This window comes from Pithys albifrons, chromosome 11 (assembly GCF_047495875.1).
Source record: "Pithys albifrons albifrons isolate INPA30051 chromosome 11, PitAlb_v1, whole genome shotgun sequence".
In the NCBI taxonomy this organism is placed as follows: Eukaryota; Metazoa; Chordata; class Aves; order Passeriformes; family Thamnophilidae; genus Pithys; species Pithys albifrons.
The window spans coordinates 25,924,014-25,950,260 of NC_092468.1; the positions used below are offsets into that span (position 1 = coordinate 25,924,014).

The 26,247-nt window shown below is 53.9% G+C and overlaps 1 protein-coding gene across 1 annotated transcript; it reads left to right on the forward strand.

The window, feature by feature from the left end:
- Positions 1–944: 944 nt before the first annotated feature.
- C11H3orf33 (chromosome 11 C3orf33 homolog) lies at positions 945–7,153 on the forward strand. The gene is made up of 5 exons (XM_071566727.1): positions 945–1,059; positions 1,151–1,210; positions 3,895–4,048; positions 4,734–4,894; positions 5,527–7,153. Exons 1-5 carry the CDS (start codon positions 964–966, stop codon positions 5,797–5,799), a joined length of 744 nt encoding a protein of 247 aa, XP_071422828.1. The 5' UTR covers positions 945–963; the 3' UTR covers positions 5,800–7,153.
- The last annotated feature ends 19,094 nt before the right edge of the window (positions 7,154–26,247 follow it).

Here is a 26,247-nt window from a genome sequence, read left to right on the forward strand (position 1 = left end):
TTATTAATAATTAGATGATCTCAACAACATAGAAGTTACACATAAATTCCAAATCGGTAGGAACACCAGTGAAATGTGGCCTAAATTACCTGTTTACTCTTTCAAACTGCTGGCACAAGTGATGGGTTAGTGCTTTTAATCTAAGTAGCTATTTTGTAAGTCAGAGATGTTACTGCTGGGCCGCCCATTAGCAGGTTGTTGATGGAAGCACCGAACTTTTGACATTGTTGCTTTTTCTATCAACCCTCTCTAAGTGATTTGTGTTAAAACATTACAAGTATTGCTGACTAAACTCTAAAAAAGAGAGAAACAAACAAAACACTAACCAAATGAAAGCTTTTAAAAAGAGAAGAAAGGAGCATCAGGCAGGGTCAGAGGAGGTGTTGGAAGAGTTCAACCCAGAGCTCAGCCTGCACAAGAGAAGGGTCTGGGGAGACCTGAGAGCCCCTTCCAGAGCCTAAAGGGGCTCCAGGAGAGCTGGAGAGGGACTGGGGACAAGGGATGGAGGGACAGGACACAGGGAATGGCTTCCCACTGCCAGAGGGTGGGGTGAGATGGGATTTTGGGAAGGAATTCCTGGCTGTGAGGGTGGGCAAGGGCTGGCACAGGTTGGGCGGGGAAGCTGTGGCTGCCCCAGCCCTGGAGGTTCCCACGGGGTTTGGAGCCGTGGAAGGGGTGGCTGCTCCTGGCCCTGCCCGCCCAGCGCGGGTGTCCCCCTGTCCCCTCCTGTCCCCGCTGTCCCCCCCTGTCCCTGCTGTCCCCCCTGTCCCTGCTGTCCCCCCTGTCCCCCCCGCCCCCCCTGTCCCTGCTGTCCCCCCTGTCCCCCCCGCTGTCTGTCCCGATGTCCCCCCCCGCTGTCTGTCCCCCCCCCGTCCCGCTGTCTGTCCCCCCGTCCCGTGTCCCGCTGTCCCCCCCGCTGTCCCCCCCGTCCCCCTGTCCCGCTGTCCCCGCCCCGGGCCGGCCATGCCGCAGCCGGAGCGGCCGCGCCGTTCGGAGGGGCCGGGGCAGGGCCTGGCGCGGCTCTCGGAGTGGGCGGACACGCACCTGGGGCTGCTGCGGGTACGGGCCGGGCGGGGGGCCCGGCTGGGGGTCCCGGCTGGGGTGTCCGCAGGGCCCCCTGAGCGCTCTGAGCCCGCCGTGTCTCCCGCAGGGCCTGAGCGCAGGAGCGGCCGTGGCTGCGCTGCTGCTGCTGGGCCGGAGCCTGCGAGTGGTGAGCGGGGACGGGGAGGGACTGGGGGGGACACGGGGGGAGAGGGGGGGACTGGGGGGGACAGGGGGGGACAGGGAGGGACTGGGGGGGACACGGGAGGACTGGGGGGGACTGGGGGGGGACACGGGGGGACACGGGAGGACTGGGGGACGGCGGGGGACACGGGGGGACCTGGGGGGGACACGGGGGGACAGAGGGGGACTGAGGGGGACAGGGGGGGACGGCGGGGGACACGGGGGGACAGGGGGACGGCGGGGGACACGGGGGAGACGGGGGGGACGGGAAAGGGGGGATACGGGGGGGGACTGGGGGGCGACACGGGAGGAAACCGAGAGACACGGGGCACAGGAGGAGACGGGGGGGGACACGGGGGGGACAAGGGGGGACACGGGAGGGTCAGGGGGAGGACCCGGGGGCACAGAAGGACCGGGGGGGGCATGGCAGGGGCCAAAGTGGGGACAAGGGGGGACACGGGGTGGGGATCGGGGTAGGGGCGACCCCAGGCGGGGCCCAGGTGCGTTCCCGGTGCTATCCCGCCCATTCCTGGTGTTATCCCGCCCGTTCCCGGTGCTACCCCGGTGTTCCCACCCAGAGCCTTTCCAAAGCCCCTGGGATGGGGGCAGGCCCTTCCTTCTCTCTGTGCAGCTCCAGACACAGCAAACAGGCGCTTTCCTCGGTGCTCTCGTGTCCTGCCACGCACAGAAACTGCCCTGGAGTGCTGTTGAACCCCAGCTGAGCCTTCCTGTGCTCCTGGAGCGGGCAGGTCACTGCACTGACCCCACAGCACCAGCACTGCCCTGGGGTGCTGTTGAACCCCAGCCCGAGCCTTCCTGTGCTCCTGGAGTGGGCAGGTCACTCTGCACTGACCCCACAGCACCAGCACTGCCCTGGGGTGCTGTTGAACCCCAGCTGAGCCTTCCTGTGCTCCCGGAGCGGGCAGGTCACTCTGCACCAACACCACAGCACCAGCACTGCCCTGGGGTGCTGTTGAACCCCAGCCTGAGCCTTCCTGTGCTCCTGGAGTGGGCAGGTTATGCTGCACCAACACCACAGCACCAGCACTGCCCTGGGGTGCTGTTGAACCCCAGCTGAGCCTTCCTGTGCTCCCGGAGCGGGCAGGTCACTCTGCACTGACCCCACAGCACCAGCACTGCCCTGGGGTGCTGTTGAACCCCAGCTGAGCCTTCCTGTGTTCCCGGAGCGGGCAGGTCACTCTGCACTGACCCCACAGCACCAGCACTGCCCTGGGGTGCTGTTGAACCCCAGCTGAGCCTTCCTGTGCTCCCGGAGCAGGCAGGTCACTCTGCACTGACCCCACAGCACCAGCACTGCCCTGGGGTGCTGTTGAACCCCAGCTGAGCCTTCCTGTGCTCCCGGAGCAGGCAGGTCACTCTGCATTGACCCCACAGCACCAGCACTGCCCTGGGGTGCTGTTGAACCCCAGCTGAGCCTTCCTGTGCTCCCGGAGCAGGCAGGTCACTCTGCATTGACCCCACAGCTCCTGTGCCTGGGGAAGCTGAGCCCCCATGGGCAGGGGGGCACCCACTGCCACGGGGTTCCAGCAGCTCAAAAGTAACAGATACCCCCATCTTCCCTCGGCACAATTCCAAGGGCTAAGGAGAACTGTTGTGTCGTTTTTACTTTAAAATCCTATCAGAAAACATGAACTACAAATGTTGCCAGAATTACTTTTTTTTTTCTGGTTTTTGTTTGTGTTTTTGGCCCAAGGGCCTGAGAAGGTGCTCTTCTCTGTGGTGGAGCTTCCAGAGCAGATGAAGCAGCCTTGGACAGCTTCTGTTCCTAAAAGCCTTCAGGCTCCTGCCTGGAGGGCCTGAATTCCCATATTCCTGGAGGGAGAGGCCTGACAAGCCACAGAGGGGCAGGCTGGCTAAATAAATAGCACACAGGAGACAGATCTTTGCCTTAGGCTCGGTGTTTAGGGGGTTGATTTCCCAGCAGTTGTGCCCCAGCAGCTCAGTGGGTCTCACAGCTGAGCAGAGGTAGGTCAGTGCTCTGCAAAGGCCTCTTGCAGTGAGACCTCAGTGCCTTCAGTTCTGGGGGTCTCCCCTGTCCTCCCTCCACCCCAAACCTGCTGCTCCATTCCTGTGCCACAGCCCAAGTCTTTGCTGCTGCTCAGGCTGGTTCTGCTGTGTGATCACATAACCACTCCCTTTGGATCCTCCTGGGCTGTGGTGTCGAATTTAATCTCCTTGTGATCTTCTCAGAGCTGTTCACCTGCCTTTGTCCCTCTCCTGGTTTCCTCCCTTATCAAAGGCAGGGCTGTCTCTGCCCTCCCTGCTCTGCCTTTGTTTTCAGCGTGTCTGTCCTTTGCCTTCCTTTCACCCCCATCCCAGCACCATTCAGGCCACTTCTCAAACACTCTTTTCACAGGGAATCAAGTGAACTTCAATAGGCATTGCTCAGAAATGGCAGTTTCTGTTCTTTCTCTAAACCTGGCTTTTATGTCCACCCTGTAAGCCAGGGAGCATGGTAAGTGTAGAAAGGCTGGCACAGCTTCTGCAGCTGATCACTATTAAATATCTATCTATATTTACTTGCCCATGCTGTCTAATAATAGATCTGTAATTTCCCAAACCATTTTAAGAAGTTGGATTTAATGTGATTTGGATCACCCTACATTTATTTTTAATAAAACTCTGTCTTGTGCTTCCTTCCATCAATAGACAACCAAGTTTACAAGTGCTTTGGATATACCTGTGGAGTTTGTAGAAAAGAATGTGAAATTGAGAGGGAAGTTGCACCGTGTCACAGAGAAGGGCCTGGAAGTTGAGCACATTCCCATCAGCATTCCCTTCTTCACAGCCATACAGAGGAAATGTAAGCAGTGAGGAAGGTGAAGAACAAGGGTGGGGGGAAATGTGCTGCTCTCAGAGTGGCTGCAAGGCTGAGAGGAAGGGCTGAAACACTTCCAAGCTCTGCCTTGTCTTTCCTTGCCTTACAGGTGGGAAACTGGGGAGTAAAAGACACGAGGAGACCTGTACAGAGAGTTTGTCAATACAGGGTTTTATTACTCCTTACTGTGATATTTTCTAGCAGCAGAATTGAGCACACAGACAGTGCTGCTGCTTGCACAGCTCATCTCAGTCCTGGCAAAAAGGCTTTGTTGGGTTTGTGCTTTTATTTGCAGGCACTGATTTTGGGGGACAGTTTTTGTGTCAGAAACTGTCCCTCAGTTCTGTGAGTCCAACACTCAGGTGTGTGTGCAAACACCAGCAGGTGTTGATGCCTCTGCCCCTTTGCCTGAGAGGGAGTGACTGATGGTGGAGGCAGGTCTCTGTATTCAGAATAACCCAAATCAGCTTAAACAACTTGTGCTATCTGGGATTTTATTTTTTTTTTTACTGAAGGAAGGATGAGACCAAATTCCTGTTTGCTAATAAGTGCTTTGGGGAACTAAAGGGGATTCTTTACGTCCATGGGAATAAGTTCCTTACCAAGGGCTGAGGGCTGTGGAAAGCCTGAGCTTTGCTGCAGTCCCAGACCTGTCCCTCTCTGTTCCCAGGGCAGTCCGAGGGGCTCCTGCTGGTCCGGCTGGCGGGTGTGGAGGTGGCTCCCAGTGGCACGGCCTGGCTGCAGAGGGAGCTGAGCCCACACCAGCCCCTGTGGTTCCAGCTCCTGGGAAGGGAGGGCTCGGCCCTGGAGTGCCTTGTTTTGGTGAATAAGGTACATGGAGACCCCAAAATCAGCTTTTGTCTGCAGTTTGGGGTTTGACTGCAGTACCACAATTGTGTTACCTCCCTTCATTTAAGGAATGTTATATTTATGATTTATGTCTTTTGATATGAATTCTAAATGTTGTATTTGCAAATCTGATTTCAAGACCAGTAGTTTTGCAGACTGAGTCATGAGAGGAGTGTATTTCTCTGTCAGATAGTGCCAGGCTGCATCCCATAGTTCTGATTAGACCAGTGTTTATGCTGTTGAATGTTCCTGCTTTATAGAATCACAGAATCATGGGATGGTTTGGGTTGGAAAGGACCTTAAAGCTCATCTCTTTCCACCTTCTGCCATGGGCAGGGACACCTCCCACCAGCCTAGGGTGTTCCAAGCCCCGTCCAACCTGACCTTGGACACTCCCAGGGATGGGGCAGCCACAGCTGCTCTGGGCAACCTGTGCCAGGGCCTCACATGAGAGTGGGGTTTTAAGTCAGATGGATTCTTCTTCCCTTTTAACTTCTTCTGCCAGAGCATAGATTTAGCCATGATTGGAGCTTGTACCTGTGGGGGAGTTCACACAAAACCCCAAATAAACCTGTTTTAACAGTGAATATCATATTTATTGTGCCCTTTCATAGGGTCGGTTTCTCAGCACATGCTTGAACGAAGAGCTCTTGAGCCAAGGGCTGGGCAGAGCAGCCCGGATTGAGGGGCTGCCCCACCACTCCCACCTGTACTGGAAGCTCCACAGGAGGCTCCTCCGGGCAGAGCTGAAGGCTGTGAAGAAAAATAAAGGCATCTGGAAAGAAGAGAAGAAACGGGAAGGAATCCGAGATCACCTCAGCAGCAACACGTTGGTGCAGAGGCTGAAGCAGTTTGGGAGCTGGTTCAGAGGCTCCAGGGAGAGCTGAACAGGGGGGGAATGGCAGTTCCTGAGCTGGGGTTTGTGTCCTGTGGGTGTTTGTGCTCACAAACAGTGCTCTGATGCTGAGGGCCCTGTCTGGAATGGAAAGCCCACAGCTGGGGGGTTATACTGACCCCCAGTTAATGGGTTATAGTGAACCCACAGTCAGTGGGTTATAGTGACCCCACAGTTAATGGGTTATACTGACCCCCAGTTAATGGGTTATACTGACCCCACAGTTAATGGGTTATACTGACCCCCAGTTAATGGGTTATACTGACCCCACAGTCAGTGGGTTATACTGACCCCCAGTTAATGGGTTATAGTGACCCCACAGTCAGTGGGTTATAGTGAACCTTCAGTTAATGGGTTATACTGACCCCACAGTCAGTGGGTTATACTGACCCCACAGTCAGTGGGTTATAGTGACCCCACAGTTAATGGGTTATAGTGACCCCACAGTCAGTGGGTTATAGTGACCCCCAGTTCATGGATTATACTGAACACCCAGTTAATGGGTTATAGTGAACTCACAGTCAATGGGTTATAGTGACCCCACAGTCAGTGGGTTATAGTGACCCCCAGTTCAAGGGTTATCCAGAGAGTATCATCCCCAGTGGTGGGGTCTGTATAACACACCCCACATCAGGTGGCACTGAAGTTCAGCAGCACTGTGCCAGCCACCAGTGGAACGATCCTGATGCCAGACCTTCCCACAATGATGTCCTCAGTGAGGTGCCCACTTTCCCACCTGCTGACTCCTACAGCCTGTGTTCCCAGCAGGGAAAGCAGCCCCCAGTGCAGGACTGGGAGGTGCTCTCAGTTCACACCTCTGTGATGTGTCCTTGCTGTGCAGCCAACATTGGTTAGAAACTCCATTTCAGGCCTTTGCAAAGCTCATGGGAAGTGTTCACACGTGAGCCTTTTGTTTTAATTATTTTCTTACTCTGTTTCTGTGTGTCATTTTTGTTTTAAAAAACTTCCATCTTGAATAATGGGTTGCATTGTTACTGATAGAAATGGTAATTTGTTATGGCTGATCTTAAAAAGCTGATAAGGTTGTAACAAATAAAGTTCCCCAGGGGAAAAATCAATTAGTAGATCAAAGAACATAAATTAATGTCAGGAATCCAAATTTTTAGAGACAACTTTCACTTCAAGAGGAAAAAACTATTGGTTTTGTTCTGATGGTTCTATAAATATCTAAAGTTAGATGAAAATAAAACTTTAACAAGAAATTTGAAAAGGAGGACCAAAAGGTGATCTTAAAGTCTTATTTTATTTTTGACATGTGTTAAATATGAGTGTATTACTATCTATGTTGTAAATATTCTCAGAATAAAGATTGCTTTTCTAAAGTTCATTGTTACATGTTTTATATACCAAGCTCTTGACCTTTGTTTAACCTCCCCCAGTCCCAATATTTATTTAAAGTGAAGTACTTTACAGATTTTCTTTCCTTCTGTGTGATTCCTTTCCAGTGAAACACTGGGGAGAAGAGTGTGCTAAAAAAACACCTTAATACTGAGCTCTGCTTGTCTGACAATTGGTTACTGTGTCAGTATTTGCTGATTTCAGGGCAAAACTGTGACTCCTGAGACCCTAAAAGAAGAAGAGACGTTGGTGCTTCTTTTGTTGCTGGTGCTGCCAGGGGGGAGGCTGGTGAGCAGCGAGCCATGAAGTGCCTGCAGGGCATTGGCAACCAGCGCGGGGCAGAGCAGAGGCAGCTCTGGGGGCTGTGGACAAATGAAAAATAAACTAAGTTTTTATGCACTTTACAGTGAAGGGCTGGCCCAACCCCTTCCGTGGTACTTGGCCATGAAAGTCATGCAGCCAGTCAGGGACTGGGGATCGGCCGTGGCACCCCCTGAAGCAAAACCCAAAGCTGTTTTAACCCCAAACTACAAATTGAGGCTCAACAATAATCCATTTCTCGGGGGGTTTATTGGTGTTCCGATGTCTGGGAAGTAGAAAGAGCTTTTCCAAGCTGGGCATAATCATACAGATTTGATTCATTTTCTGTAACAAATATAATTCTGGACTTTGCACTTCTGTTCTGTAGATGAGTCACGGGAGGATTTATCACAAAAATCCACCGTAAAGCTGAGAGAAAACTCTCAGGAAGCCACACGCTCCATTTCTGGCGAGCAGAGGTGAGGGGGGGCGAGTCTGAGCCCGGGGTGCTGTTTCCTCACAGGGATTTGGGTTTGCATTGACAAACGATTCCCGAGGGTCAGCCCCTGTAACTGTTAACGCTGTTTCCCTTATCAGCCAGGGCTTATCTGGTAACGACAAAAACCACCGGCGCTCCCTCCCCCCAGACAAGCCCCGCTCAGTTCAAAGCTGCGCTCTCCATCTGTGCGGGCTGAGGGGGCTCCGTGGGGGGCCCGGCTGTGGGAGGGCAGGACAGACGGACACACAGACAGACACACAAGCGGACAGACGGACAGACAGACAGACAGGCGGACAGACGGCAGAGCCGGCCGGGGCAGGAGCGGCATCGTTCCCACACAAACCCCGCGCTGCTCCGAGCGGCTCTTCCCTCCGCAGCCCCCGCGCACCCGGAGCGTTCCAGCGGGGGATGCGGGGCTGGGATGGGAATGGGGCGGGAATCAAACCGTGCAGCTCCTGTGCCTCTGACCCCCAAACTCCGGGATCGGGAATGAGGACTGGAAGCAAACCGTGCAGCTCCTTTGCCTGTGTCCCCGAACTCTGGGATCGGGAATGGGGCGGGAATCAAACCGTGCAGCTCCTGTGCCTCTGTCCCCGAACTCTGGGATCGGGAATGGGGCGGGAATCAAACCGTGCAGCTCCTGTGCCTCTGTCCCCAAACTCTGGGATCGGAAATGGGGCGGGAATCAAACCGTGCAGCTCCTGTGCCTCTGTCCCCGAACTCTGGGATCGGGAATGGGGCGGGAATCAAACCGTGCAGCTCCTGTGCATCTGTCCCCAAACTCTGAGCGAAACAGCATCTTCAGAAGGTCCCAGGGAGGGGAGGCAGAGCCCCGGACTCCAAATGGCCCGAGCAAACAGCCCCGGCGCTGTTCAGCTTTTATTGCCGGGGGCTGCCGCGCAGATGGCCCGTCCAGAGCCAGCGCCGTCTGCAGCCTCGGGAACAAACTGGGAACATGGAACAGGGTTTGGCTGTGGGAGGGTCGGGTTGGGTAAGATTTAAAGAATTGTTTTAGTGAGGGTGGGCAGGCCCTGGCACAGGTGCCCAGAGAAGCTGTGGCTGCCCCATCCCTGGGAGTGTCCCAGGCCAGGTTGGACAGGGCTTGGAGCACCCTGGGCTGGTGGGAGGTGTCCCTGCCCATGGCAGGGGTGGGACGGAAGGGGCTGGGGTCCCCACGGCACCGGGGTGGATGGTCAGGGGTCCCCCGGCACCGGGATGGATGGTCGGGCCGCGGAGCTCCGTCGGTTTTCCCTCGGTTCTCACCGGGACCGCTCCCTCGGCTCGGCCCGGGCAGCTCGGTGAGTCCCGGCGTGAGGAAACCCGGCCGGGGCGGGCGGGGGGTCCGGGCAGAGCTGAGGGGGCGGGCTGGGGGTCCGGGCAGGGCTGGGGGCTCTGGGAAGGGCTGGGGGGGACGGGTCGGGAGGTCCGGACAGACCTGAGAGGACGGATGGGGTGTCCGGAGCTGGAGCCAGGTAGGGCTGGGGGCTCCGGGCAGGGCTGAGGGGGCGCGCGGGGGGTCCGGGCAGGGCTGAGGGCTCCGGGCAGGGCTGAGGGGGCGCGCGGGGGGTCCGGGCAGGGCTGAGGGCTCCGGGCAGGGCTGAGGGGGCGCGCGGGGGGTCCGGGCAGGGCTGAGGGGGCGCGCGGGGGGCTCGGGCAGGGCTGAGGGGGCGCGCGGGGGGTCCGGGCAGGGCTGAGGGGGCGCGCGGGGGGTCCGGGCAGGGCTGAGGGGGCGCGCGGGGGGCTCGGGCAGGGCTGAGGGCTCCGGGCAGGGCTGAGGGGGCGCGCGGGGGGCTCGGGCAGGGCTGAGGGGGCGCGCGGGGGGTCCGGGCAGGGCTGAGGGCTCCGGGCAGGGCTGAGGGGGCGCGCGGGGGGTCCGGGCAGGGCTGAGGGGGCGCGCGGGGGGCTCGGGCAGGGCTGAGGGGGCGCGCGGGGGGTCCGGGCAGGGCTGAGGGCTCCGGGCAGGGCTGGGGGCAGCGGGAGGAGCTCCGGAGCCTCCGCTCGGCGCGGCCACACAATGGAACAGGTTGAACGGGGCGGGCGCGGGGCCGCGGCAACAGCGGAGCCGGATCGCAGCAATAGTGGGGCCGGATCTCGGCTCGGGCGCTGCAGCGGCTCCTCTGGCAGGCGGCGGGGCGGGGCTGGGCCGCTCCGCTCCGGGCGAATTCGCTCCGTGTTTCCGCGGCGCTCGGGGCCGGGCCGGGCTGGGCGGGGCCGCGGCAGCGCCGGGGGTTTGAACGCGGGGAGGGCTGAGCGCGGAGCGGGGACAGGAGCGGAGCGAGGGGACAGGACGGAACAGGAGCGAGTCCAGCCCGGCGGGCGACGGTGAGTGACCTGTGACGGGGCTGTGCCCCGGGAGCCTCCCCTGGGCTGTCGCTTGCGGTCGGTGCTGTTTTTCCCCGGTGTTTGCGGCCGAAAGTTGAGGGGAGGGCTTGCAGGGTGTAACTTTGCTGAGTTTCTCGGTGAAGCTCCGTTCGGGTCCCGGTGCCCCGGAGCGCTCCTGCCGCGGGGCCGACCCGGCGCTCTCGGGGCTCCCCCGCGGTCCCTGCCCCGGCCCGGCCGTGTTTGCTGTGGTGGGTCCGTGATGGACCATGCGGGCTGAGCCTCAGCCACCCCCGGGGCCAGCCCGGCTCTCTCGGGGCTGGCCCAGCCCGGCCGTGTTTGCTGTGTTGGGTCCGTGATGGACCATGCGGGCTGAGCCTCAGCCACCCCCGGGGCCAGCCCGGCTCTCTCGGGGCTGGCCCAGCCCGGCCGTGTTTGCTGTGTTGGGTCCGTGATGGACCATGCGGGCTGAGCCTCAGCCACCCCCGGGGCCAGCCCGGCTCTCTCGGGGCTGGCCCAGCCCGGCCGTGTTTGCTGTGTTGGGTCCGTGATGGACCATGCGGGCTGAGCCTCAGCCACCCCCGGGGCCAGCCCGGCTCTCTCCCCGTGCTCTCGAGGCTGGCCCGGCCCGGCCCGGCCGTGTTAGCCCTGCTGGGTCTGTTCGGACCACGCGGCCCGAGCCTGACCCGCCCCGGGGCCAGCCCGGCTCTTTGCCATGTGCCGCGGGTGGAGCTGCCCCGGGGCTGTGCCACTGGCAAACCTGGGGCCGAGGAGCTGCAACCAGAGCCGCTGCAACCCCACCGTGCTCAGCGAGGCTCTGCCCCAAATCCTGCCCGCCCCGGGGGCAGAAACACCAGCCCGGGGGGCTGCGCGGGGGGAACGCGCCTGGGCCCCACCTGGAAGGGGCTGGAGGAGGTGAGAGGAGTCCTCCCTTCTTTGAGGGATAATAACTTACTCCATAAACCAATTTTCGGGAGAAAAAGGAAGTACAATGAGCTGGGAATTAAACTCTGTGCACGTTTTGTTGTTGTTAAGCAACTCTGTAATTCTGGGAACTTCAGCTGACCGAGAAGTGTTTTTAGAAGTGTTATTAAATTCTAGCGAGAAAGATATAATCCTTATCTGATGGAGCAATCACAGGCTCTTTGTTTAAAGTGTGCTTTAACTCCTGAGTTATAAAGCACAATGCTTGCCTGTTTCCAGGGGGCTCCTGGTTTACTTGGCCTGTATGTTGCAAAACTTAAAGGAAACTAACGAAAACTTCTGGTACTTGTTCTGAAATGTGAAAGAACAATTGCAGGTAACCGGGGCAGAAAAGAGAGGCAGGATTCAACCCTGCAGTGAAACACCTGAGTTACAGGTAATGGGGAATATGGAAAGCAAATACAGAGTTCTGGGGAGGTGAGAGACAGCAGAGAGCAATGCCTGCTCTTAAAAACCTTCCTGGTTCTTTAAACAGCAGCTCACTGGAATAAGTTTGGAAGCCTACTTTGCTTTATTTGTTTTTAACTCTGAAGGATGCTTTTTTAGATTTAAAAATGCCAGTAGGCTGTTAAAGAAAACCCCCTGAAGTTTTATCAGCTAAGATGCAGGATTTGTGAGGAATGATCTGAGCGGCCGCAGGTGTGTCCTGGTTCTGTGCTACCTTTTGTCTGTGGAAAGGGGATCAGCTGGTGGGGTGGGATCAAGTGGTGCACAACTCATTATTTCAGCAATCCCAGCCCAGCCTGGGAGGTTGCCCAGGGAATTGATTTAATGCTGCTGTCCTTTCAGCCACCGAGGGGGGTGTCCCGCCAGCACTTTGATCCAAATCACCGGCGTTTGGGAGGGAGAATAAAATTTTCACTCCATAAAAGCAAAGGAGAGGCCACCTGCTATTAACAGCTCCTGGTTTTGCATGAGCTGGTCAGTAATTTAAAACACTGTCAAGAAATACCCGTGGCAGTAAAACACTTTTATGAGCATCAAAACACAGAATGAAAATCAGTCCTCTGTTCAGTATTTAGCTTCCCTTTATTTCTGAGAGAGGCTTTAATGCCAGAGCTGTGTGTCCTGTTAGCTCTACAAAGTAATCGTTTTATGGAATGGTTTTCCTTTAATACAATCTGAACAAGGGTTTGGTTTTTTTTAAGGTGTCACCAAAGATCCAATTCAATTTAAATTGCTAACCTGGATGGCAAAGCCAGGGCTGCAGCCACATGGGGTGGTGGGAAGGTTTCTTTTGCTTGTTTGGGTGTTTTAATAAGTTTAAAAAAGTCTGAATGTTAAAAAAAATGTTACAAACACTTCAGATTTGGAAAGCAGGTCTGTTTCCAGGTCAGATAGAGACCTGCTGTGTTATCTTCAGTAGAACAGTTTTCTGCCTGTGTCTTCAGAGGAGTGAGACTGCCACATATAATTGGCTTGTAGGGTCTTGCAGAAACTCCTCTAATTAGTGCTTCCAGTGTACGTGGATGTGTTGAAGGGAAGGTGCTGTAGAAACACAATTATTAGGGTGTTTTTCCCTCGGCATAGTCGGGTGCAGAGTGTGTTGTGGGCAGTCCTGGCTGTGGCACTGGGAGGGTGTTAAAGCCACAGACCAACCAAGTGTGGTTCCCCTGGGCAGGGGATCAGCTGGTGTGACCCTCTGGGTCTGTGCTGTGCCAGGCAGAAACCTGACTCTGCTTCCACGTGCAGGAGGGGAAGGGGCTTCCACTGGAGTTCTGCTGGGTTAGTGTGGACTGATCTGATGGCCAGGAGGGAGGTGTGTGTTCTTGTGTGCTCCTTTTGGTTTATTTTCCTCCTTTCTGGTTTATTTGAGGAAACTGTACCTGTTTTCTGTAGCAAAGGTGCCTTTCTTGCTCCAGTCTCCATGGACACTGAGGGCAGTGTGGTTACTCCAGAGATCTGAGTGTGCCCTCTCCCCTCCTGATTAGGGAGCCTTTTGCTGCTTGTCTGGCATTACAGGACTGTCTGGTTGGACCTGGGTGGCTGAGGGTGATGTGGAGTAAGATCTGAGAGATGGAAGGGCAGGTTGGGGTGTCCACAAGATGAGGAAATACCTACTACTGCAGGTGGGCCCTTGGTGGGGTTCTCCCAGGGGCAGTGGTAGGGGAGAGGTGGGCAGAGCTGCTGGCACGGTTGGGAAGCAGACACCTGTTGCAGAGCTGGAAAAAGGCAGGGACAGTGCTGGGGGTGCCTGTGCCCCTGGGGAGGCTCAGCCAGCCCCTGAACAGTACAAAATGCTCCAAGGGGCTTGCCCGTGTGGGTTACAGATCTTGGCAAGACATGTCTGCGCGAGACTCCTCAGCCTGAAGTAACTCAAGGTTGCTTGCAAGACACTTCAAGTGGAGACAGGCTCTGGTGTGAAGTGGTCCATGCTCCCTTACAGGCTGGATTTATTGGAAATGACAGAGTTCAGGTACTTTTGCACACTGAGCATGACCAAGCGTGCCCTGAGATGGAGGGTGGGATGAGCCGACTCTTTAACAACGTAGGTCCGAACCAGGCAGTGCTGAGCCTCCTACCAACACGTTTCTCGTTCTTTGCTTGGCCTTTGTTCCACCCACAGCTGAAAAAGTGGAAGAATATTGCAAGTTACCAGCTGTGTCAATTGGTGTTCAACACAGAGGGTCTCGTGGTAAGACATGCCCTCTTCTTGAGTGCCCGTGATCAGCAGCCACATGCACGGGGTGCAGGTCATCCCTGGGCATGCCTGGCTGTGTTGGCACAGGTCCTTTCCAGGCATCTAATCTTTATCTTCATATTTTATCCCATTGTTTGAATGAGTGTGCTGCAGCAGAGCAGCAGCCAGGGCTTCCCAGGCTTTACAGAGCAGGAGCTGGAAGCTCAGCCACAGCTGCTCCAGCTGTGGGAATGGCAGTGCTGCCTTGTGCTGAGAACAGTGTCTCCTCTGTCAGCGTGTTGTGAGAAATGGATCCCCTCAGGTGTGATCTGGTGTGCTGTGTGCCACCTCCTGCTTCCTGCAGGGTATGTTCCTGCTGATCTCTTGAGAAGGAAAAGGTCCTTCTTAAAGCTGTGAAATGATCTGTGGGAGAGAAATGTTTAATTTCTAGAAAGTGTTCCGAGGAGACCAGCAGTCTGCTGGTGTTGGCACTCTCACCAGCATGAGAACCACTGGACTGAGTGGTGTGAATGGGCTTTATTTTCTTGACCATGTGCAGCAGTGGAATTCCTTGGAGTCCATAGAAATTTGTAAGCTCCAGCATGGGAGGTAAACTTGGATTCTACCCCCACCCTTTCCAGATTTTACCTGGAGAACTGAGACATGAGGGGGATGAATCTGGGGATTCATGATCTCCTTCTGAGATGAATCAATTCCCCTGACTTGGGGAGCATTGATATTGGGGGGGGGATGGCTCATCTGACAGTTCTGGGCTTGCTGTGCCTTCCTCTGCCTACTCTGAAGTGCTTGGTCATTGTTGTAGAAGAATTTGGAGAAAATAGCAAAGATTCTCCAAGAATATAACAGAACCTGAAGATATGTTCTTTATGCATAAAACCAGCACTGCCAGTGTGCTGAAGTGAGGTGTCTCCCTGTAGGTTAGAACCTCCAGTGCAGAAAGACTCTTGACCTCAGTATATGGAGTTTGAAAGGCTTCGTGCAGCAAACCCAGAAACTGATCTGGGCTGGTGAATTGGTGTGCAGGGAGCTGGCAAAGGCAGCAGGAAGGTGTGCAGAGCTCTGGAAAGCTGTGAAAGGAGAACATCATGGACACCCCTCCATGTTTGCCTGTTGGTGTCTGGTGGGATGAGTGTTCAGGTGTCTCCTGAAGCTGTGCCTGCTGAGTGACACAAACATGCTGCCCTCCTGGAAATCATTCCCTAGAGAGGAGAAAAACAAATTCCACTTAGGCCTCTTGAGGAATGGGGAGCAAATGCTAATTCCCTTTCAGTGTCTGTTGCCATGGGGAGTCAGATCAAATCCTTTCTAATGCCTTCCTCAGCAGCAAGTTGTGCTGACACTGCTTTTCAGGGCTCCCCAGAAGGGGCGCAGGGATGACTTGGAACAAAAGCTCCATGGGGGTTCAGAGCCCTGGGCAGAGCAGGGGCTGCTGCTTGGCTGGGGTGGGACAGGTGAGGCTGTCCTGGGCACAGGTGGGCACAGCTTGGCTGGGGTGGGACAGGTGAGGCTGTCCTGGGCACAGGTGGGCACAGCTTGGCCCCTGCTTGGCTGGGGTGGGACAGGTGAGGCTGTCCTGGGCACAGGTGGGCACAGCTTGGCCCCTGCTTGGCTGGGGTGGGACAGGTGAGGCTGTCCTGGGCACAGGTGGGCACAGCTTGGCCCCTGCTTGGCTGGGGTGGGACAGGTGAGGCTGTCCTGGGCACAGGTGGGCACAGCTTGGCCCCTGCTTGGCTGTCCTGGGCACAGGTGAGGCTGTCCTGGGCACAGGTGAGGCTGTAGGAGGGCGATGTGCCACTGCCTGCCTGTCACACCTTGCCTGGCCCAGGTGGAGCTAGTGCAGTGTCCTGAGTGTGCCCAGGGCAGGGCCCAGGGAGGGGACCCCGGGCAGGGTGGGCAGTGATGAAATGCTATTTCTGGCTCACTGATGGAGCTCATCAGTTGCTGTAAAATGGGAAAAGATTTAGAAGCAGCTTTTCTGAATGCTTAAGCAACCTGAGATCAGTCTGTCTTCATCTGGTGAGCGATGCAAGTGCTCTGGTGGGGGAATAGCCAAAATACCAGGTTAAACCCAGTAGAAATGAAAAAAATCTGCCTTTCAAAGAAGTCTCACACTATCTAAGAGTGTGCAAGCACAGTATCTGTATCCCAAATTCACACTCTTTGACCTTTTCCCTTTGAACAGAAGGCTCCAAGAGTTTCCAGTTGCTCCCAGCAAAACCCCAGGAAATTTTTCTTTGCTGCCAGGCTGTCCTACCCCCCAACCCCTTTGGTGCCAGCACAGCTGTTCCCTTGGCCTCGTTCATTAGGGAGCTCGTCTGTCAGAACAATAAACCAAACAAAAATCTCCCTTCCTAGAGAAATAGGAAAAGGATCAGGTCCTGGATGTTTCTGGTTTTTGTTGCCAAGGGTTGTCAATAATATTTTTTCATGCTGGTGATATTTTTGGATAAATATTTGCAGTTCAAAAGGGAGTGTAACTTTGGGGGTATTTTGAAGCTCTTTGTTTATACAAGATGCTTTAACTTCTGGAAGGTAATGGTGCATTTATGAAACAGTTTATACCATAGGTAGGCGAAACTTTGTTTTGTAAGTTATGAAAATTACATCAATTTGTGGGGAAAAATGTCTTTTGTGTCAGCATTCTGCACCTTCCATCTGATGCAGCCCACGTGCTGTGCCCACTCTGCCTGGCTCCCATCTGTGTGACTTTAGCAACGTCTATGCAGGTTATTTTGAGTGGATGTTGGTATTTGATGCTGATTAAAGAGGAGATTTGCACAGATGATGTGTGGAACCCTTAGAGCCTGGGTTTGTGTGACAATTAAATCTAAATCTGCATGAATTTAGACCAGCTTAAATGCTTAGCAATATTTGGGTGACTGTTACTGGCTTAGGGGAATAAGAAGCCCAAGACTGCAGATGGGTGGATGCCCCATGAAATATTGTTATATTAGGGTTTTCTAATCTCTTCAGATTTGGTGTCTGGGTCTGACTGTGGCCAAGCTTTTCAGCCAATAGCTTTGTTGTTTTTTGGATGCTGTTTTCAAAAACTACAGCCCTTGTGCTCAAGTTTGAGAGCTGTTCCACCAGAGGAGTTGACACTTTGTTTAGGAAGTAAAACCATGGACTGAAAATTGCCTGCTGATGGCTGCTAACAAATTAACCTAGGAGAGAACCTGCAGCATTTTTTAGTACAGTCCAGGGAAAGGAAGGTGGTGAGAGCATGAATTTTCCTGGTTGTGAACAGAGTCACGACTGACGTCACTGCCTCTGGTCAGTACCTGTTATTTCACAGTGACAGTAAAACAAAGGGCTGGGCCCTGGGACTGTGGAGGGAACCTCCTAAGAGAAGTGTCTCATCTCTGATTGCCACTGCAATGTGTTTGCCAGCCTTTGGAAATGATGGAGAGCTTGGCCTGGGGCGTTTCTTTATTGAGCTAAGAGACTGTAGAGGAAAAGCAGGAATGCCCCCTGGGCAGCCCTCCTTCTGTTCCTGAGGAGGGTAAGGGATCTCCTGCTTACTCTCAAGGTGTAAATCCCTTCACCTCCCTCCCTTCTCATGATGCTGTAGCTCTGTTCTGAACCTGAACTGCTCAGCTTTTCAGTCCCACCTCGGGATTCTCGCAGGGAAGTCCAAGGTAGGTCTGCATTGTGCTTTGGGGCTTATTTGCTGTTTGCTGGGAGGTACCTGCCCACACCACCCATGGTGGTGCCAGAGATGCTGTGCCCCCACCACAGTCACAGCTGCCAGATTAAAGCCCAGCCTTTCCCTCTGGACTGAATTCCTGCTGCTTAGTGCCAGCCAGATGGTCTGTCCTCCCTTCCATCCAGGATCTCTAATGCTCACAGCAGTGCTCTGGCCACAGTTGGAGCTGATACACACTATTTCCATCACACACTTGGAGTGTCCTTTGTGTGACTCTGGGTTGCTCATTTCTAACTTTTGTTATTATTCTTCTTTTCCTTTATGTCAGTTGTAGAGTCCAGTATCTCCAAATTATTTTTCATGGTTGTATTTATTGATGGGTATCTGAAATGGGCATAGTGTGTAGTACTCTCAATATATTCAGTGTTTTCTGGACTCTGTTTCTGTTGAAGACAGAATTGCCAAGCACATGCACTTCATTCATCATCTGAGGCCAAGGAAGGAATCAGTTTTTTCTGAATCATGTTTTCAGCATGTGTGCACTGGGTAGGTACTGGATCAGTGAGCTCTGAGTCTGGAGCTGTGGGTTTGTGGGAGGGAGGTGCTGGTGCCCTGCAGTGTCTGCCCTGCCCTCAGGAACAGTCCGTGGGGTGTGATGGACCCCACACTGTTACCTGTCCAGGTGCTACTCCACAAACAAGCAGGGAGAGGGCAGGTGAGGAGGGGGGGAGAACAATCCCCAGGCTCTGAGCTGCTCCACTGCTGACCTGTTGGTCTGTCTGTTCTCAGGGCTGTCCCAGGACTCCAGCACTTCTCTCTGGGGCTGAGTGGATGTGAGCTTGACACCCTTCTCACACTGGGCACCTGCTCGTGTCCAGGTTCAGTATTGTGATAAATCCTTGGATTGTGCTGCTCCTTTCCAGGATGGTTCAGTGTTACAGCCTGAGCCGAGGGTGTTCTGCTCGAGTGCTGCTCCCCCTGCAGCTGCTGGTGCCATGCCCTGTGATTCCCTGGAATGAGGGAATTCCCTGCCCAGCTTACTCAGGCATGGGGTGTTTCTGTGTGAGGGGGGACTGCAGGATACAGCGAGACCTGGGGCTCAGGTGTGTTTTGGTGTTGAGGTCTTGGGGTGAGAATTCTCTCACAGCCTGAGCAGAGCTTTTGTATCCTCTGCTAAATTCTGAAGCATCTGCCACACTCATCTCCACAGCTTTAATTATCAAACAACTTAATAAATCGTGCATATAATGTAACTTTCCTTGAGAGGGGTTTACCCACTCTGATAACAAAAATCATATTTGTGCATCTCATCCATCTGTATGGATCCACTGCTTATGCATGAACACAGCAGTTTACTTATTTCTTGCATCAATATTTGAACAATATCAGCCTCTATTAATAACGAGCAATATCAGTTTACTTCCATTAATATCTTGAGTGGTACCAATTTACTTCCATTAATAACTCCTTTGTGATGTTTTTGGAATGATGTGTCTCCTGGAACACAGAGCTCAAAGCACAGAAAGGAGGCAGCTGACAGGTTTGATGGAAATTAATCAGCTAAAATAGAAGCTCCAGTGCCTTCCAGTTGCTGTGTTTCTGCACACTTATAACAGACTCCTGTGCTCAACTTCCATATTAATACACTTTGTTCAGGTATAAAGCAGATGGATTTCTGACATGTGACACCTCCCCTCTCAGGCAGCAAAGCAGCCCCTGCTTTACCCCTTGGAATGAACGTGCAGGAATTCTGCTTGTTGTGAAAGTGATACCCCCAAGCTGGGAAACCTGCAGAGCGAAAAGTGGGGAGTGTTTTCAGCTCTCTCTCAATTGGCTGCTCTGTCAAGTAATACATGAGCTGATTTTGAACTCAGATTTATGTCTGGTCAGAATTGTGGTAGCTTTTTCCCCTCAAATAGTTTTGGTGGTACAGTCCTTTCCTATTTATACATAATTACCTGCTTGCCAACACTTTTTGCTCATGTAGCTTATTTTACATATATAAAATAAATTATACAGGCATAACCTGTGCCATGTTCTGTTCTATGGCATGGACAGGGTGCTCCTTTTCTGCTGTGCTGCTGTTGTGGAAATGGTGCAAATTTGTGTACAGTTAAGTTCCTGAGTGCATGTTGATTTGAAATGATGGTATTTGGCCCAAGTGTGGGGTTGTTGGGTTATTGTTTCCCTTTTCTTGTGCTGTGGGGTAAGGCATGATCTTGGCTGGGCTCTCCCAGAGCTCTGTAAAGGAAATAACTTTCAAGGCCATCCAAAAAACTGCTGGTGTTTCTTAGGAGGGTTTTCCTATGGGGTGTTTGTGTCAGCTGGTGCAGCCCCTTTGGGATTCTGCCTCCATCCCCGGTGTGCCAGGGAGAACCTTTGTTGCAAGGGGCCACCGTGGTGTGGGAGAACCCTTTGTGCAAGAACAAAGGGGGATTGTATCGGCATGAGCCTGAAAGGGAGGGGAGGGGGCTGAGGGGCTCTCTGAGGCACTGCAGGGATGTATTGATAGCAACATTTCCCTGGAAATCCGCCCCTTGTTACCGAGTTCTGTGTGGGAGCTCAGCCGGAGATAAGATCTTATTGTGTGTAAATTCTTCGTGATGAATATTTGATGTGGGGTTTTATTTGAAACGGTGCCTCTTGTGTTTTTCTAGCCTAAAGCAAGGAGCTGGCAGTGGGCTGGGCCATGGCAGGAGAATCGTTCCTGCACTTTGAAAGTAACTAACAGTTTGTGCCTTACTAATTAAGGCTGCAAGAGCTGCTTTTATTAATGCAGGCTATAACCAAAGCTCGTGCCTGGCAAAGGCAGAAGTCCAGGAATGTAGATGCTGAAGCCTGGCAGTGGGTATTGCTGCTTAGTGTTCCAGAGTTTGGGAAAACATGCCTTTGGTGTAAACAAAGCATGGGCCATTCCCAGAACGGTGGGGACTGTGGAAGTTTTAAGGTAGAGCAGAACAGAGCCAGGTGTTTTTGGCTCATGCCTATGTGGACCGTTCAGACCATGTCTCCTCCCTGCAGAGGCCGTGGTGGAGAGGGACATCCCAGCTCTGCAGCAAGGCAGGGACAGAAACACCACAGATACTGGATTAGTGCTGGGCTGTCAGTGCTTGCACCGGTCAGGAGTGCAAGTCACTGACAGCGCTTACACTCTGTCCCTGAGTTACTGGCTTCAGCCCCACGCCTGGAGGGGACAGAAACCTCCCCAGCCTGCGGAGAGGAGCAGCCCTGGCAGGGTGACTGAGAGCCCAGCAGCTCCCTGGAGGAGAGGGGGAAGCTGGCTGCTCTCTGCCGTGCCTCCAGGTCTCACAGTGGTGCTCTCCTTCTCAGCCCCTTTCCCTGAGCTCAACCCGCTTCCCAGCCCTGCAGGGACAGCCTGTTTTGTCCCTGGGGTTGTGAGGAGAATCAGGTGAGGAGTGGCTGGTGCCTGCCGCAAGCGCTGGGAGAGGAGGTCTGCAGGTATTTCCTGGCTCTGCACAATCAGCTCCTTCCCCTCCATCACTGCAGGAAACACCATTCATGGCATGGGTGTTCTCCAGGTTCTTCTGTTCCCCTCTAGCTGACAGCAGTGCCTGCACCCCAGGAAGTGATGGCAGGCAGCTAAAATTGATCATTAAGGATCACAGGAGTCCTGTTGACTGTGATTTCAGATCTCTTGTCCTCTTTATTTTGAGGGAAATGGATCTGTGTCCCTCAGCTGAGCTGCAGATGGGGCACTGAGTGTGCTGTGGTGTTTCATTTGGTGCAGGGTTGTTACTAAGGCCCCCTGGCAGTAGTTTTAAGGGGAGACCTGAATGGCAGTGTCCTTGCATCCTGCTCGAATTTGCTTGGATAAAGACAGAGTTTTTGTGCCAAGTGTGGGCGAGGAAGCAGCTGGGTTGACCAGAGTGAAGGTGGGAGGGAGATAAAATGGGAGATCAAAGTGGGTTTGTAACAGGAAGGGGTGCCTGGATTGCTGAAACCAGATCTTGAACTTAATACAACAGCAAAGAGAGGAGGATCCTGTGAAAGGATTTGGTGTCAGGACAGGAGATCAAGGAGTCCATGGCTTAAAAGAAGTCTGAAATGCTGGGGTGTCTGGCTGCAACCAGAAGTGTGCATGATGAGTTATGGAGGGATTTTTGCAAGGTACAATGTGCAAAACAAAAGGCTGAAATTCTGGAAGGGGCTCTCGGGTCTCCCCAGAGCCTTTTCTTCTCCAGGTGAGCACCTCCAGCTCTCCCTCCCAGCCTGGCTCAGCGTTGTGTTTGGTGCTGTTGGTGATCAGCTGTGCAATGGCAGCATCACGGAGGCAGGAGAAGCAGAAAGGTGGTAGAGGAGGTGTGGACAATCCCACCCAGCACAGAATAGCATTGACACTCTGGGTTGGGAGCACCTCTGTGCAAAGCTGGGGTCCCTTGGGGCTGGAGGAAACAAATTTTGGGTGGCTGATGTAAATGCTCCTCCTCAGAGGTGCTGCTCAAACATCCTGTCCATGGGAGAGTTTATCCTGAGCTGCCATAGGGCAGTGGCTGCCAAAGGCAAGGGCACTGGTGCAAGGGCTCTGTGTCCACATAACTACTCTGGTCTCAAAATCAGCAGGTGATTACCTTCAGTTCACTTCTTTGGTGTGTATAACCTTCACTTGGGGACGAGTTATAGTTGTGTGGTGGCATTGATGTGTCTGTAGCTTGTTAACCCAGGGACAGCATCATTGCATGGATTGCATTGATCGTGTGCCCAGGCCCTGCAGCGCTGTGGGGTGGCAGTGACAGCAGTGGCCCTGGTGGGGTGGGCTCTCTGCAGCAGCTGGCACTTGCTGGCTGGTGGCATCCCTGCAGCCCCATCCAGGTGATGTGCCCATGCCCTTTGCCTGGGTGTCTGCGGAGATGGGCACGTTTGGGGAGTGAAGAGCTGTTGTTGTAATGTTTGTGTGAAGCCACCGAACTGTTCTGAACAAAGGGCACAAATAACTGTGGTGGGGGCAGTAGGTGGGCACTGCTTGTGCCTGAGCCCATAGTTACATGCTCTGGTCTCTCTTGCAGGGTGGGAGCCGTGGATGGTGAGCAGGAGGAGGCCTCGCCATGAGTTACTGGAGTCTGGATAAGAAGAGCTGTCTGCAGTACTGCCGGCACTTCCTGGCGGACAACGGCGTCTTCCACGGTGGGTTACAGTCATTGGTATTGTTGGCTATGCCAGTTCCTGCTGTCGGCTGTCCCCGGCATTCCCTGCCCACCCGTGGACCCCGGTGGGGACCCCCATAAGTGCTGGAGGGGGGGCACGGAGACCCCCGTTAGTGTGTGTGAGGAGTCAGAGACCCCCGTTAGTGCAGGTGGTGTGTGGGGACCCCCTTAGTGTGTGAGGGGGCAGGTGTCTGGGACCCCCTTAGTGTGTGAGGGGGCAGGTGTCTGGGACCTCCGTTAGTGCGGGAGGGGGGTTTCTCAGGGACCCCCATTATTGTGGGGGGTGTGTTTGGGACCCCCGTTAGTGCTGGGGGGGTCGTGGGGACCCCCGTTAGTGCTGGGGGGGCTCCCCGGGGCTGCAGGCGGTGCCGCGCGGGGCCGCCAGGGGGCGCTCCGGGACCACCGCCCCCGGTGCTGCCGGGCCAGACACCGAGAGACCGACAGACAGACCCCCGGGACCGCGGGCTCCGACCAACAGAGCCCAGCACTGCCAGTGCTGGACTGCAGGGATCCGACTGACCTGCAGTCCAGCTGACCACCCCTGGTCCAGCCACTGCCCCGACCACTGCCCCTGTGCTGTGCCCGCGGGGTCCCTGCTGCTCACAGCCCCGGGCAGGTGGGGGGGCTGGCAGGGAGCCTGTCCCTCCCTGGGCTCAGCTCCAGCCCTGCCCAAAGCAGTGGAGCCTGGAGGGGAGCAGAGCAAAGCAGCAGCTGGAGCACAGGCAGGGCCAGATCTGCTTCGGGATCTTTGGTGGTGATGGTGCTTGGATGACTTGGGTTTGTTCGTGGCCCTGGTACCCACAGGGGCTCTCAGTGCTCACACAGGTTCTCGGTGCCCACGTGGGCTCGTGGCACTCCCACAGGTTCATGTGCTCACACAGGCTCTTGGTGCCCACGTGGGCTCATGGCACTCACACAGGTTCTTGGTGTCCATGTGGGCTCGTGGCACTCACACAGGCTCTCGGTGCCCACATGGGCTCATGGCACTCACACAGGCTCTCGGTGCCCACATGGGCTCATGGCACTCACACAGGTTCATGTGCTCACACAGGCTCTCGGTGCCCACGTGGGCTCATGGCACTCACACAGGCTCTCGGTGCCCACATGGGCTCATGGCACTCACACAGGCTCTCTGGGCTCACGGCACTCACATGCTCTGCCTTGCACTCAAACGGTTCCTCTGGGAGCCTTGCTAGCACTGCCCCAGTGAAATCTGCAGGTGTGCACCCTCTGTGCTCCCAGAGAGGGGGAACTGAAAGTGGCAGGAAGAGCTTGACTTCCAGGGGTTGATCAGACATTTGTGATGCCTCATAGTGATCCCTAATTAGTCCCCATCAACCCCCCACATCTTATTCCCTTGCTGCTGCAGATCACATGCTGTGGTCACGCAGTTGTTGAAGGATCCTTCCATAGCAAAGTCACTAAATACTCCAAAGTAATTTTGATTTAAAATACTTCCTTTTCAGGATTTCTTTTTATATGCTTAAAACTTGATATATCAACCAGAGGCCAGTGTGTTCCCCACACAGAGTTTCTCTCCTTGGACACAGGGTAGGGAGCAGTGCTGAGCCCAGCCCGTGCCCCTGTGGTGGGTGAGGGACCACCAGCATTCAGGAGCTGTCCCTGCCTGGAGTGGATTCCTGCAGGTCTCATCTAATAAGAGAGCTGAACTCCTGCCTGTGTGCTGGGAGAGTGACTTCCTTATGCTTTTCTGAGAGGCCCATATCCTGTATTCCTTATTCCCTTTGAGGTCAGTGATTAAAAACTGTCACTTCAGGACAGATTTATGGCACTATTAATAACATCAGAGTGGAATGCCCATGAATTAAAGATAGAAATACTCATTTCTTTCAAAGCAAAGGTATTTTTTTCCTAGAGATCATACATCTCAATTTTCAGTGTATTTGTCAGCCCTGGGAAGTTTGCAGCCCTCTGTAAACCAGACTCTCTCTGCATTTTTGTCACTGTGGTTGTGTCACCATCAATGAAGTTAATGGCTTAGTGGAAGAATTAATCATCTGTCAGTTTGTGGATCTTCCTAATGAAAGCCTGTTCAGAAATAACCCCATTTTCCCCTGTACTGCTTTTTTCTTGCCCATGGGCACTGCTACTTCTATTTGGGACACCAGGAGGACGTTATAACTTTGTAAGTCAGTCTGACAGTGGTGTTGTCACATTAATTCCTGTGTGTGCTGCATCTGTGGCTTGTGTTCCAGGCAGAGTGCTTGGTGTCCCTGTTACCTGCAGGCACAGCCACTCTGCTGCTGGGATGGAATGGGCTCACTCCTGGGATGTAGCTGGGCACTCCTGCAGTCCCACTGATTTGGGTGGGATCATTCTCCTTCTGAGTTGTCTCCCAGCTGTGCCCACCCAGTGCCCCTTCCCTGGCAGTGTCTTGGTGGATTCCTGTTGGTTGCCCTTCTCTCCAGGCAGCTCCAGCTCTCTGGCACCAGTGTAGGAACTGCAGCAGTTACATTTGGGATGTGTATTTGCAGTTTTGCTGTTCCAGAACACGTGAAGGAAGGGTCTGGCCCATGCCCTGACCTGAGGTGGTATTTTATTGCAGAGCAGCACAAGGTCTTTATCCTGCTAATGGTGCAAAGGCTGGATAATGATCCATCAGCACAGAGTCTGGTAATCTGTGAACAGCTATTGGGGATGAGTCTGCAAAGTGGTAATTCTCTAAAGTTGAAGGCATAATTAGCAGGAGTCCTAGACCAGAAAGATTCCATGGCTTAATTTGTTTGTCTTTTGTTCACGATCAGACAGGATTAATTATTTTTCCCTGACAGAATCTCTCAGGGCTTCCCATTTGTCTCTTTTAACCTGAGCAAGACATTGCAGCAACAGTCCCTTCACTGTGAGTATGTGGAGGGAGCTGCAGTTCCCTGGGCAGTGACAGAGGTGGCAGCTCTCCCAGCCTGTGTGAGGGTGTGTGCATGTCCCAGGAGTTGGGACAGGGCTCCTGATGCTGCAGACAAGGTGGGGCTGTGCTGATACAGAGAAAAGGGCTGATGGAACTTTTTGGGGATTTGCTCCTTGTCAGTGAGTGTTCCAGTGTTGGGCTGTGTGTGTCCAGCTTAGTGTCTATTAATCCTAATTTACACAGTGTTCTTGTGATTTTTGGTAGTTAGTACTGTTATAGTTTCATATTCTGATGTGGAGAGCAATGGCTCTCCTGGGAGCAAGCACATGGAGTCGTTGATTAGCTTATTTCCCTACATTTCTGAATGCCAATATTCTGTAATTGTTAAACAGAAAGAACCTGTGACTTGTTTAGCAAGTGGCTGATTTTGTCTCAGCAGTTCTGCAAGTAGCTGTTCCTACTTACTTTACTTGTGCTAATTATCCTCTCTTCTTAAGCACTTTAAACAAACTTTTTGTTTAAACTCTGTGGCCATAATTGTAATTAATTCTCTCAGTTTCTAATTTTATCTTCTGGCCTCTCCACCTCTTTCCAGCCCTGTGTCAGTAGGGACTGCCCACCACTGGTGGGGTGTTGCCTTCATTCTGCTCTTCCCCATCTGCTT